Genomic DNA, 14,886 nt, shown 5'->3' on the forward strand with positions numbered 1-14,886 from the left:
ATCTAGTCATATTTATTTGTATGCAAATAAAATAAGATATATAGGAATAGTACAGCAGTTTTTTCTTCAGTTTTATATTTTTTATACCACAGTGCGTTTATAGCTTAGTTTAGGTCCACAGAGGACTCAAACTATGACCCTGACCTCGAAAGCACAGGTTCCCACCAACCATTTATGTGTTGGCACCCCCATAAACCTTGGCAGTGCCTGACCACTGGCCAACTAAGCTCATGCTAACATTTCTGTTCTAAACACGGGAGTTTAACAAACCATGCTTTTCCTCAGAGATTCTTTGTCTCTGAAAAGACAAAGAACTATTCTCCTTAAGAAGAAAAGAGCAAACAGTAGGCTGAAACTACATTCAATATATTTGAAATGTATATACTACATTTCAATATATTTGTAAGTCCTAATGAAAATAAAGTATAGGCCAGGTGTGGTGGCTCACACCTGTAATCCCAGCATTTTGGGAGGCTGAGGTAGGTGGATCACCTCAGGTCAGGAGTTCAAGACCAGCCTGGCCAACATGGTGAAACTCTGTCTCTACAAAAATACAAAAATTAGCCAGGCATGGTGGTGGGTGCCTATAATTCCAGCTACTCTGGAGGCTGAGGCGGGAGAATCGCTTGAGCCCAGGAGGTAGAGGCTGTAGTGAGCCAAGATCGTGCCACTGCACTCCAGCCTGGGCGACAGAGCAAGAATCCGTCTCACAATTAAAAAAAAAAAAAAAAAGAAAGAAAGAAAAGAAAAGAAAGTATAGAAAAAGATTTTCAAAGTGTATATATATATATATATATATATATATTTTTTTTTTGAGACAGGGTCTTGCTCTGTCGCCCAGGCTGGAGTACAGTGGTACAATCTCCAATTCACTGCAACCTCCACCTCAGGACTCAAGCTATCCTCCCACCTCAGCCTCCCAAGTAGCTGGGACTACAGGCCCGTACCACCACGCCTGGCTAATTTTTTTTTTTTTTTTTTTTTTTTTTTTTTTGAGGCGGAGTCTCGCTCTGTCGCCCGGACTGGAGGCAGTGGCGGGATCTCAGCTCACTGCAAAATTTTTGTATTTTTTGTAGAGACAGGGTCTTGCCATGTTGCCTGGGCTGGTCTCAAACTGCTGGGTGCAAGCGATCCTCCTGCCTTAGACTCCCAAAGTGCTGAGATTACAGGAGTGAGCCACCATGCCCTACCTCAAAGTACATTTTTAAAAAGGCTAATATGCTCATTATTATAACCTGATTTCTACAGTATATTTATTGAAGGCTAGGGACCCAAAGAAATGTTCAAAATTGATTTGTCATTTCCAAAAGTAACTCACAAAGCTCCTTTAGTTAGCTGTTTTGCAGCAGGCCTTTTTTGTCCTCCCGAATGACTATCCACCTAAAGACAAAACATACCTCTTAATTATTCCCTTTTATAGGAAAAAGAATACAGTTATACATAAAGTTCACTACATTTCACATATTTTCAACTACCTATCAAGAACATAGCCTAAGACTACAGAATGTGCCCTGCTGAAAAAAAAAAAAAAAAAAACCAGTACACAGAGTCCATGAAGCAAAGTTATACTGTTAAGATTACAGAAAGCTCCATAATCAGTTCCCGAGGACTCAGTTTGCACTTTAAAGCCTGAATCCCTAACTCCTCTCTAAATGCATCATCATCATCATCATCATTTTTTTCACAGGGTCCTGCTCTGTCATCCAGGCCAGAGTGTGGTGGTACAATCTCAGCTCACTGCAACCTCTGCTTCCCAGGCTCAAGTGATCCTCCCACCTCGGCCTCCCAAGTAGCTGGGAGTACAGGTATGCACCACCATGCCTGTTAATTTTTTGGTATTTTTTGTAGAGACAGAGTTTTGCCATATTTCCCAGGCTTGTCTTGAACTCCTGGGCTCAAGTCTTCACGCCTGCTCACAGGTGTGAGCCACTGCACTGACCCATGGTTATAGTTTTGAAATTCCACAGACATCTGAAAAGTCAGTAGATACTATCTAATCCATCTTCTCAGTGTTAAGTATGGGATGCACACACTTTTAAGCTCCTGTTATATATAGTCCAGGTGTGTGACCTAACGAGGCATTTTTTACATCATGTTAAAGAAAAAAATATGCCTTATCTCAGAACCTTAGAACTGAACAGATCCTTCACTGTATATCCAGGCAGTCCCACACTGTAGCAAGTTTCATTCAACTACTAATTGGTAGGTCTGATGGAGAAGAAACTGTCTTAGTAAGCTGAAAACAAGAAATGTTTCCTTCCTTTTTAGACTTGTAATTTGAAATCTTTTAGGTTTAAAAGCCAAAGTTGAAGTTATCAAATGTGCCCTGAAAATATGTACATCAAGTATCAAAAAACAAACCAAACAAAAAAAACTAGGCCAGGCGTGGTTGCTTAAGCCTGTAATTCTAGCACTTTGGGAGGCTGAGGTGGGAGAATCGCTTGAGCCCAGGAGTTTGAGACCAGCCTGGGCAACATGGCAAAACCTTTTCTCTACAAAAAATATAAAAATATTAGCCAGGCGTGGTGGTGCATGCCTGTAGTCCCAGCTACTCAGGAGGTGGAGGTGGGAAGATCACATGAGCCCAGGCGATCGAGGCTTCAGTGAGCTGTGATCATACCACTGCACTCCAGTCTGGGTGACGGGGCGAGACCCCACCTCAAAACAAAACAAAATAAAACAAAACAGAAAAACTAAAAAAACAAAACAAAACAAAACCCAACTGGACTAGGCAGGGCACAGTGGCTCACACCTGTAATCCCAAGTACTTTGGGAGGCTGAGGCAGGTGGATGGCTTGGGCCCAGGAATTCAAGACAGGTGTGAGCAACATGGCAAAATCCTGTCTCTACAAAAAACACAAAAAAGTAGCTGGGTATTGTCCTAGCTACCCAGAAGACTGAGGCAGGAGGATCACCTGAGCCTGGGAGGTCAAGGCTGCAGTGAGCTGTGATCACACCAGTGCATGTCAGCCTGGGTGACAGGTGAGACCCTGTCTCAAACGAAAACCAAAAAGTTGGACTTTAAAAAGTGTCAAAGTTGGGTCAAAAGACTAGGGATGGCCTAATTCCTATATGCCTGGTTACTACTACAGAAAAAAAAAAAAAAAAAAATCCCTCAGCATAACTAAGAAGAACAGATCCACTTTGATACAATGGTGAACGATATCACCCAGTAATAAATGACATTTTTTCAGTGCCTAGTATGTACTAGCTGCTGGTATATTACTAATTCATGTGGAAACGATGGATTAATGAAGCACTGTAAACATGTCAGAAATAGAATAGACATTCATCTCAGAAACAGAAACATAAGGCCCAGCCCACCAGGAAGGTCTTCAACAACCATCCTGTTGTGGGCACACAGGGGACTGGGTGGACTGTGCACACAAAGCTAGCCAGCAACCACAAAGATGATATGACTACATTTCCATTCAATTATGCCAAACATTAGGAAGAGGCTATGCCAATAGTTTTCTACCTGCACAGCTGGATGGCCAGGAGATGATCCAACTACTTTTTCCTGCTGTGGTTGTGCGATTCCTAAGGACGCAGATATAACTTTGCTTCCAGAATCCTGCCCTATTAGAATTAATACATAAGACAGTGTTCAAAAGAAACAGTAAATTGGGTCCATCATATAACCCTAGAGCCCAAGGGGTACAGACTGTTGAGCATTCTGCAACAGGTTTCTTTACCATGGCTGCTTGCTGTGAAGAAGGAGGGCAGGGTAGTGCATTTACTTACAAGCTCTAAAGGAAGAGGTTATTAAAGCCTATTTAAGTAATAAATAAGTAAAGAGTAATAAACAGAAGCTCTAAATGCTATAGTTTCAAATTAGTTACAGTCTGAAACACAGGCCTCAAGCCAGTATCTGTCAGCACTACAGAATCCCAAAATACAATTTAAGGAAAAGGAGGCCCAAAGAGCCAATGAGGCAATTGACTGGGAATATTCAAGCTTTTTCTCTTTCTTGCTTTCTTTTTTTTTTTTTTTTTTTTAAGTACTAATTGGATGTTCAAAGCCTTAGAACTGCAGATGTTCAAAACCTTAAAAAACAGAAGACACAGTCCATAATATTTTCAGTCTGGGTGGAGAATTCCAAACATGTATATAGAGAGCAACATGGGGATAATTACAAAGTCACAAGTACTATAAAATACCTTTTTTTTGTTTGTTTTGAGACAAGGTCTCGTTCTGTTGCCCAGGCTGGAGTGCAGTGGCATGATCACAGCTCACTGCAGCCTCGACCTCCCAGGCTCAGATGATCCTTCTGCCTCAGCCTCCTGGGCAGCTAGGACAATGCCCAGCTAGTAGAGACGGGGTTTCACCATGTTGGCCAGGCTGGTCTTGAATTCCTGACCTCATGATCCGCCCGCCTTGGCCTCCCAAAGTGCTGGGATTACGGGTGTGAGCCACTGTGCCTGGCCTGAATTCATTGTTTCTAAGCAGCATTTTTTTTTTCCCCACATAATTTAATGTGTCATAATTTAGAGAGAAGTGCTTTTTCTTTCTTTTTGGTAGTATGAAAAATGATAGTACATCTTACCATTGATGTTATCTTAGTGGGTTTTTTCTTTTCTTTTGAGACGGAGTCTGGCTCTGTCGCCCAGGCTGGAGTGCAGTGGTGCGATCTCAGCTCACTGCAAGCTCCGCCTCCCGGGTTCACGCCATTCTCCTGCCTCAGCCTCCCAAGTAGCTGGGACTACAGGCGCCTGCCGCCATGCCCGGCTAATTTTATTTCGTATTTTTTAGTAGAGACAGGGTTTCACCATATTAGCCAGGATGGCCTCGATCTCCTGACCTCATGATCCGCCTGTCTAGGCCTCCCAAAGTGCTGGGATTACAGGTGTGAGCCACCGCGCCCGGCGGGTTTTTTTTTTGTTGTTGTTGTTTTTTGAGATGGAGTTTCGCTCTGTCGCCCAGGCTGGAGTGCAGTGGTGCGATCTTGGCTCACTGCAGCCTCCGCCTCCTGGGTTCAAGCGATTCTCCTGCCTCAGCCTCCTGAGTAGCTGGGATTACGGGCGTGTGCCACCATGCCTGGCTAAATTTTGTGTTTTTAGTAGAGATGGGGTTTCACCATGTTGGTCAGGCTGGTCTTGAATTCCTGATCTCAGGTGATCCACTCTCCTCGGCCTCCCAAAGTGCTGGGATTACAAGCATGAGACACGGTGCTTGGCCTGATGCTATCTTAGAGTTGATGCAACACAGTATATTATTTGGGCAGAAAGGATACAGAAAGAAAGGAATAATCAGAGTGGAGGCGAGATTAAGCCAGAAAGCTTTCATGCAGAATGAGGGAGAAGAGTGAGAAGAGCATCCGTGGGTGTTGAGAGGACAGGGACAAACTGAGGAAGCTCCTGACCTGGCAGTGCGGTGCTCAAGAGCCCAGGGATCTGTGCTTGCCTCAGGCCGTCTGTGGTCTTGGGAGCAGAAATGGGGGAAGTCTGATTCAGACATTTTTTCTGAGCCTGTGAAACATGACCAAGATGAAAACATTAATTTCATTTCTAAAGCTTTAACAGATTATTTTAAATACCAACCAAGCCTCTTCATGCCTCCCTGGTACCTTCAGGTTAGATTATAAACAAAACAAAAATTTAAAAATTGTATTTTCTTATCCCATCGGGGAATTGCAAAGTACGTCCTTTAACAACCTGCGGCACACTGAATTTTCCTGATGCCATTCAGTAGGGATGCTGACTTGACACAGGTTATTTTCTTGCTTCCGGGACTGCTGTGTTTGTGGTGCTCAGACAAAAAGGCTGCAGCTGGGAATTTCTACCCCCGGTAATCTTATATCCCGCCAGCTAGGATTATGATCCTGACTATCAGCTCCTATGTGGGATCTGCACAGATTCCAAGCACCTGGTCAGGGACCAAGGGCCAACCCCCAATTTTTTGTCACCACTCATTGTTTTGCTGTGTAGATGATGTAAAGTACATTTCCTCACTACCATCTGGTATATCTCTACTTTGTGTTGTGTCAACATCAGGTAGCATGCAATTGAGAAATGAAAATCAATTTAATATTAGCCTGAGCAAAATATAATTAGAAAAATTAATCCAATGTTTAAATTGTGTGCTTCTTTTCTATAAATGGGGAAGATGAAATGGATAATGTTTAAGAATTAAGTTCCTTTTAGTTCTTAAAAAAGAAACACTATCATATTATCTCTATAACACATATATATATTTTTTGCCATAGGGTCTCACCATGTTACCAAGGCTGGTCTCAAACTCCTGGCTCAAGTGATCCTTCCACCCAAGCCTCCCAAGCAGCTGGGATTGTAGGCATGCATCACCATGCCTAGCCTCTATAATACATTTTAAGTAGAAATATAAAGGGCTTTTATTTGCTTATTTATTTTGAGACGGAGTCTCACTCTGTCACCCAGGCTGGAGTGCAGTGGCATGATCTCAACTCACTGCAACCTCCATCTCCCAAGTTGAATGGATTCTCCTGCCTCAGCCTCCTGAGTAGCTGGGATTACAGGTGTGTGCCACCACGTCTGGCTAATTTTTCCAATTTTAGTAGAGACGGAGTTTCACCATAGTGGCTAGGCTGGTCTCCTGACCTCAAGTGATCCGTTCGCCCTGGCTTCCCAAAGTGCTGGGATTATAGGTGTGAGCCACCACGCCCAGCCAATAAAGCGCTTTTAAATTATCCTCAGTTTTTTTTTTTTTTCTTTTTGAGATGGAATCTTATTCTGTCGCCAGGCTGTAGTGCAGTGGTGCGATCTCGGCTCACTGCAACCTCTGCCTCCTGAGTTCAAGTGACTCTCCCGCCTCAGCCTCCCGAGTAGTGCGCCACCATACCTGGGTACTTTTTGTATTTTTAATAGTAGTTTTAGAAACGGGGTTTAGTAGTATTTTTAGAAATGGGGTTTCATCATGTTGGTCAGGATGGTCTCAAACTCCTGACCTTGTTATACGCCTGCCTCAGCCTCCCAAAGTGCTGGGATTACAGACGTGAGCCACCATACCCTGCCTACCCTCAGTTTTTAATCCTCTGTGCCATTACTACTTCATAGTGCAGTAACTTTTCAGAGTTTTTTTCTTCAGTTTTTTTTTTTTTTTTTGAGATGGAGTCTCGCTTTGTTGCCCAGGCTGCAGTGCAGTGGCCGGATCTCAGCTCACTGCAAGCTCCGCCTCCTGGGTTTACGCCATTCTCCTGCCTCAGCCTCCCGAGTAGCTGGGACTACAGGTGCCCGCCACCTCGCCTGGCTAGTTTTTTGTATTTTTTTAGTAGAGACGGGGTTTCACCATGTTAGCCAGGATGGTCTCGATCTCCTGACCTTGTGATCCGCCCATCTCAGCCTCCCAAAGTGCTGGGATTACAGGCTTGAGCCACCGTGCCCGGCCTTTTTTTTTTTTTTTTTTTTAAAAAAAAAAGATGGAGTCTTGCTCTGTTGCCCAGGCTAGACTGACTGCAGTGGCTCAATCTCGGTTCACCGCAACCTCCACTACCCAGGTTCAAGTGATTCTCCTGCCTCAGTCTCCTGGGTGGCTGGGATTACAGGCGCCCATCACCACGCCCGGCTAATTTTTGTACTTTTAGTAGAGACGGGGTTTCACAGTGTTGGCCAAGCTGGTCTCCAACTCCCGACCTGAGGTGATCTGCCCACCTCAGTCTCCCAAAGTGTTGGGATTACAAGCGTGAGCCACTGCACCTGCCCTCTTCAGTTTTATATTATTTATACTATCAGTGGATTTAGAGTTTAGTCTAACCATCTGCACAATCACAGACTTAACCATCACAGACTTAACTATGACCTTGGCCTCAGCAAAATGTTCCCACCAACCATTCACATGTAAGTGCTCACAGAGACCTTGGCAGTGCCTGACCAATTGACAAACTAAGCTTATTTATTTATTTATTTATTTATTTATTTATTTATTTATTGAGACAGGGTCTCACTCTGTGTCACCCAGGCTGGAGTGCACTGGTACGATCTTGGCTCACTGCAACCTCTGCCTCTCAGGTTCAAGCGATTCTCTTGCTTCAGCCTCCCGAGTAGCTGGGTCTACAGGTCTGACCATGCCTGGCTAATTTTTGTATCTTTTGGTAGAGACAAGATTTAACCATGTTGTCCAGGCTGGTCTTGAACTCCTGACCTCAAGTGATCCACCTGCCTTGGCCTCCCAAAGTGCTGGGAATATAGGCGTGAGCCACTGCATCCAGCCCCACAAACTAATGTTAACATTTCTGTTCTAGGCCAGGCACAGTGGCTCATGCCTATAATCCCAGCACTTTGGTAGGCCGAGGTGGGCGGATCACAAGGTCAGGAGATCGAGACTATCCTGGCTCACACGGTGAAACCCCATCTCTACTAAAAATACAAAAAATTAGCTGGGCGTGGTGGTAGGCGCCTGTAGTCCCAGCTACTTGGGAGGCTGAGGCAGGAGAATGGCGTGAACCTGGGAGGCGGAGCTTGCAGTGAGCTGAGATCGCGCCACTGTACTCCAGCCTGGGCAACAGAGCGAGATTCTGTCTCAAAAAAAAAAGAAAAAAAAGATTCTGTTCTAAACAATTAATTATTTGTTTCTCTTTTGTAATATAAAAATGAAAAGGAGGCCAAATGTGGTGACTCATGCATGTAATCCTGACACTTTAGGAGGCTGAGGTGGGAGGATCACTTGAGTCCAGGAAATTGAGATCAGTCTGGGCAACATAGGGAGACCTCATCCCTACAAAATTAAAAACTTAGCTGGACGTGGTGGCACATGCCTGTGGTCTCAGCTACTTGCGGGGGCTGATGTGGCAGGACTGCTTGAGCCCAGGAGGTTGAGGCTGAAGTGCAGTGATGAAGCCACTGTACTCCAGCCCAGGTGACAGAAGGTTATTAAAGAGGTGGACATGGTCACCTTTTTCATTCTTCCACTAGCAGGGAAGGGCGAACCTAAACTATTCCAGGTAGACAGGCAATGAATTATTAGGAAGAAACCCAAGAGGGGAAGGGTCAATGTGAAAATCTTCCAGTTTTACAGCATGTCCCCTACAAGGTGACCCCATGATGTCCTACTGTAGTATGGGAAGTTCCCCATATGGTGGACACCTGGACAGGTGTCCTGTCCAGGCTTGAGCCACCAAGCCCAGCCGTGAGTACCAGCTTTATAATTAATTGTTTTGTCATTGCTGTTTGTTTTGAGACAGGGTCTCACTCTGTGGCAATCCCAGGTCACTGCAACCTCTGCATCCTGGGCTCCAGGGATCCTCCCACCGCAGCCCGAGTAGCTGGGACTACAGGTGCATGCCACCAAGCCTGGCTAGTTTTTGTTTTTTTTTTAGAGATGGGGTTTTACCAGGTTGCCCAGGCTGATCTCAAACTCCTGAGCTCAAGAGATCCACCTGCCTTGGCCTCCTAAAGTGCTGGGGTTGTAGGCGTGAGCCACTGCTCCCGGCCATAATTAATTATCAATGACACATTTACGTTTTATACATTTCCTGAATGTGTTCTATTTTACAGTATAAAAGATTGAAAGAAAAGAAAAATAATAATCTAATGTCAAAGCATGAACATTTGCTATCACTTGAGGATTTTATTTTATTTTTTTGGAGACAGGATCTTGCTCTATCACCGAGGCTGGAGTGCAGTGGTGCAATCACAGCTCACTGTAGCCTTGACCTCCCAGGCTCAAGTCATCACCCCACCTCAGCCTCCAGGAGTAGCTGGGACTACAGGTATGCACCATCACGCCTGGCTAATTTTTTTTTTTTTTTTTTGAGATGAAGTCTTACTCTGTCGCTGAGGCTGGAGTGCAGTGGCGTGATCTTGGCTCACTGCAACCTCTGCCTCCCGGGTTCAAGCAATTTTCTTTTTTCTTTTTGTTTTTCTTTTCTTTTTTTTTTTTTTGAGACAGTCTTGCTCTTTCGCCCAGGCTGGAGTCCGGTGGCACAATCTTGGCTCACTGCAAACTCCGCCTCCTGGGTTCATGCCATTCTCCTACCTCAGCCTCCTGAGTAGCTGGGACTACAGATGCCCGTCACCATGTCCCGCTAATTTTTTGTATTTTTAGTAGAGATGGGGTTTCACCGTATGAGCCAGGATGGTCTTGATCTCCTGACCTCGTGATCCGCCCACCTCGGCCTCCCAAAGTGCTGGGATTACAGGCGTGAGCCACTGTGGCCGGCTAAGGTTCAAGCAATTTTCTGCCTCAGCCTCCCGAGTAGCTGGGATTACAGCTGCCCGCCACCACACCCAGATAATTTTTGTATTTTTAGTAGAGACGGGGTTTCACCATGTTGGTCAGGATGGTCTCGAACTACTGACCTGGATCGGCCTCCTAGAGTGCTGGGATTACAGGTGTGAGTCACTGCGCCTGGCCAATGCCTGGCTAATTTTTAAATTTTTTGTAGAGACAAGGTCTTCCTATGTTGCCCAGGCTGGTCTCGAACTCCTGGGCTCAAGAGATCCTACCACCTCGGCCTCCCAAAGTGCTGGTATTACAGGCGTGAGCCACCATGCATGGCCAAAAATCAATTATTTTAATGTATCACATCAATAAGCTAAAGAAGAAAAATCCCATGATAATATCAACAGATGCAGAAAAAGTATTTGACAAAAAGCAACACCTATTCATGAAAAAAACTCTCAGCAAACTAAGAATAGAGGGGAACTTTCTCAATTTGATAAATATCTACAAAGAACCTACAGCGAATTCATGCTTTTTAAAAAGGCTTTGAGAGGTTTATTCATTGTTTTTTCTTTTCCCTGAGACAGGGTATCTGTTGCCCTGGCTGCAGTGTAGTGATGCGATCTTAGCTCATTGCAACCTCTGCCTCCCAGGTTCAAGTGATTCTCCCACCTCAGCCTTCTGAGTAGCTGGGACTATAGGTATGTGCCACTGTACCTGGCTAATTTTTCTATTTTCAGGAGGCATGGATTTTCACCATGTTGGCCAGTCTGTTTTGAAGTGATCCGCCCACCTCAGACCCTCTAAGTGCTGAGATTAAATGCATAAGCCACCAAGTGTAACTCATATTTAATGGCAAAAAACTTAAAGCTTTACTGCTAAGATCAATAATAAAGCAAGGATGACCCTCTTTTCACAGGTTTTCAACATATTATTGAAAGATGTAGCTAATGCAATAAGATAGAAAAGAAAATACACAACATGGTGTTACTTCCCAGAGGGCAAATAAGAGCTGAAGTCCAGGGAAGAAGCATCCGCTACACACCCTCTAAAAGTGCCAAGCCTAACAGTAAAGCAGGTTGTCTACTTAGAGGGGTGCATTTTTATACTTTGGCCCTGAGGGGCACTTTTTCCTAATTTGTACAAAGGCTCCAGACTGAGCAGCAGAGGCCCTGGAAAACTACTTCCTTGTGCCGCCCAGAAGACTACCCTCCAGTCATGGTTTACTCAACCACAAGTGGCCTAATCAGACTCTCTGGAGAGTGTGGAATGGGGGTAAGGGATGGATATCAAGAAGTAGTGGTTCTCAAATTCAGGTTGTGTCAAGATCACCTGGAGAATTTCTTGGTTCCATCCACAAAGATCAATTCAGAAATCTAATGTGGGGCTTAGGAATCTATAACTTTTATTTATTTATTCATTTTTTATTTTAGATTTTTGAGCCGGAGTCTTGCTCTGTCGCCAAGGCTGGAGTGCAATGGTGCAATCTAGGCTCACTGCTAACCTCCGCCTCCCGGGTTCAAGCAATTCACCTGCCTCAGCCTCCTGAGTAGCCGGGATTACAGCCACCACGCCGGGCTAATTTTTGTATTTTTAGTAGAAACGAGGTTTCACCATGTTGGTCAGGCTGGTCTCGACCTCCCGACCTCGTGATCCGCCTGCCTCGGCCTCTGAAAATGCTGGGATTATAGGTGTGAGCCACGACGCCTAGCCTAGGAATCTATAACCTTTTTTTTTTTTTTTTTTTTTTTGAGGCGGAGTCTCACTCTGTTGCCCAGGCTGGAGTGCAGTGACGCAATCTTGGCTCACTTGTGCAAGCTCCGCCTCCCGGGTTCACGCCATTATCCTGCCTCAGCCTTCCAAGTAGCTGGAACTACAGGTGCCTGCCACCACGCCTGGCTTTTTTTTTTTTTTGTATTTTTAGTAGAGGCGGGGTTTCACCGTGTTAGCCAGGATGGTCTCCATCTCCTGACCTCGTGATCCGCCCACCTTGGCCTCCCAAAGTGCTGGGATTACAGGCGTGAGTCAGGGGCCCAGCCAGGAATCTATTAACTTTTTAAAGCTTTCCATTTGATTCTGATGTATTGTTAAGTATTGGAAACCAGTGCACTTGCCAGTGGCTGTTAAATGCTTGGTTTGGAATAATGTAAAGATAGCCTGGGGCAATCATTTTAGTCCAGGAGAACAAGGATAGAGAACAATGAAGGAGAGATAAGAGGCCATGCTGTTGGGCCGAGCGTGGTGGCTCACGCCTGTAATCCCAACATTTTGGGAGGCCGAAGCTGCTGGATCACAAGGTCAGGAGTTCGAGCAGCCTGACCAACATGGTGAAACCCCGTCTCTACTAAAAATACAAAAAAATTAGCCGGGCGTGGTGGTGTGCACCTGTAATCCCAGCTACCCAGGAGGCTGTGGCAGGAGAATCGCTTGAACCTGGGAGGCGAGATCGTGCCATTGCACTGTAGCCTGGGCAACAGAGCGAGACTCCGTCTCAAAAAAAAAAAAGAGGCCATGCTGTCTTGAAGAGGCCCAGAGAGCAGCAGAGAACATGAATTCTTGCTGTCATAAGGTGCTACACTATACTTTCTGGACTTGGGCTCATTCACAAAACACATTCTCTCAAACACGTTAAGGGGAGTTTCTGATAGCTACAATCCAAAGTCCCTTGATGAGCCATTTGAGTAACCACTGTGTACACAGCACTGTGGTAATCACAGAGAAGGCAGGCCGGGTGCTGTGGCTCACGCTTGTAATCCCTTGGGAGGCTGAGGCAGGAGAATCGCTTGAACCTGGGAGTTGGAGGTTGCAGTGAGCCGAGATCGCACCATTGCACTCCAGCTTGGGTGATGACTGAAACTCCATTTCAAAACAAAACAAAAACAAACACCCAAAAAACAAAAAACAGAGAAGACAGCCGAAGGATACCAAACAGTCTCTATCCTCAAGTTTACCATCCAAGAAACACACAGGCTCACAGAAACGTGATAGACCAGTGTGTTACAATTATGGTGCCCAGACGCAACTGGAATCCAACCCCACACCTGTCCGGTAATCCTTTTTTTCCCTTAGTCAGCTCTTTTGAATGCTATTTCATTATAAGCAAACCTATACGCTAGATGAGAACTTTCTGCCACGAAAGCTACAATCTTACCCTTTCCCACCTTCTCTTGTTACAATAGAAGAGGTGTCCCTCCTCTGTCTACACAGAATCCTAGCAATGCTCTACAATGAATGTCTTTCTCTTATCAGCTGTGAAAAAAGCTCATCTTTCACTACAAAAATAATTCCCTTAATCCCACACATCCTCATAGCTATTGCTCTTCAGTTATCTTCATTTATCTGACAGCTGTCTATGCTCATGAGCACACCTCCTGCTCTCTCCTCAGTCTGTTGCAATCTGGCTTCTGCACCTACCGTTCCACAGAAACAAGTCATACCAACCAGCAGCCTCCCAGTTGTTAAATCTATCAGAACGCCCACTCCTTCCCTTCCTTCTCAGTGTGCATCACTCTGTGAATCTTCTTTCCTGCCTGCAACATCCTCTTTTCTTAGCCTAAATGTTGAGGTGCTGTGGGGTTCTCTTCTGGCTATTTTCTTCTCTATCTATATGCTCTCCTTGGTCTATTTCCTCCACTCCCATTGCTTCAGTTGAAATTTATATGCTGGGCCGGGCGCGGTGGCTCAAGCCTGTAATCCCAGCATTTTGGGAGGCCGAGACGGGTGGATCACGAGGTCAGGAGATCGAGACCATCCTGGCTAACACGGTGAAACCCCGTCTCTACTAAAAAATACAAAAAACTAGCCGGGCGAGGTGGCGGGCGCCTGTAGTCCCAGCTACTCGGGAGGCTGAGGCAGGAGAATGGCGTAAACCCAGGAGGTGGAGCTTGCAGTGAGCTGAGATCCGGCCACTGCACTCCAGCCTGGGCAACAGAGCGAGACTCCGTCTCAAAAAAAAAAAGAAAGAAATTTATATGCTGGCCAGGCGTGGTCACTCACGCCTGTAATCTCAGCACTTTGGGAGGCTGAGGCGGGTGGATCACAGGTCAGGAGTTTGAGACCAGCGTGACCAACATGATGAAACCCCGTCTCTACTAAAAATACAAAAAAAAAAAAAAAAAAATTAGCCGGGTGTGGTGATGCATGCCTGTAATCCCAGCAACTCAGGAGGCTGAGGCAGGAGAATCGCTTGAACCAGGCAGGAGGAGGTTGCAGTGAGCCGAGATCGCGCTACTACACTCCAGCCTGGGCGACAGACTGAGACTCAGTCTCAAAAAAAAAAAAAAAAAAGAAAAAGAAATTTATATGCTGTTCAATCCCAATCCCATTTCAGCTCATATTTCAGTGTTAAACTTCAGCATATACAGCCACGTATCATATAATTTGGTTGTCCTACAGGTACCTCACACTTGACAAACATACCCTAAACTAAACTCGGTAACTTCCCTTCAAATCCAAATCTCTCCCCATTTCTCTAACTCAGTGAACTTGTGTGTCATTGTCAGAAACCTGTAAGTCATCCTTATTCTTCCACTCTGCCCAATCAATCACAAGTTCTATCTAACCTAGTTGTCTCAGATCCACTCACGTCTCACCATCTTTCCTACACTGCTAGTGTAGGTCTACTTCATGCTTAGATTACAACACTGGCTCTTAACACGGCATCCAAGACCTGCATGGTTTGTGCTCACCTTTCCCACCAAACACCTCAGTCGCCTCACCTGAACGTGTTTTCCTTTCCCCACAGCACCATGG

General features: G+C 45.3%; 1 protein-coding gene across 3 annotated transcripts in view; it reads right to left on the reverse strand.

Moving 5' to 3' along the window:
• The window catches only part of BICRAL (BRD4 interacting chromatin remodeling complex associated protein like), an 89,893-nt gene that overhangs the window by 11,769 nt on the left and 63,238 nt on the right, over window positions 1-14,886 (reverse strand). For all 3 annotated transcript variants that reach the window (XM_023212829.1, XM_023212831.3, XM_023212828.1), the window contains 3 exons: window positions 5,363-5,468; window positions 3,479-3,579; window positions 1,319-1,380 (listed from right to left, as the gene is read on the reverse strand). In XM_023212829.1, the coding sequence (XP_023068597.1) occupies window positions 1,319-1,380; window positions 3,479-3,579; window positions 5,363-5,468 (269 nt within the window). The remainder of the gene's footprint in view (window positions 1-1,318; window positions 1,381-3,478; window positions 3,580-5,362; window positions 5,469-14,886) is intronic.

The sequence above is a fragment of the Piliocolobus tephrosceles genome, chromosome 5, assembly GCF_002776525.5.
Source record: "Piliocolobus tephrosceles isolate RC106 chromosome 5, ASM277652v3, whole genome shotgun sequence".
Taxonomy (NCBI): domain Eukaryota; kingdom Metazoa; phylum Chordata; class Mammalia; order Primates; family Cercopithecidae; genus Piliocolobus; species Piliocolobus tephrosceles.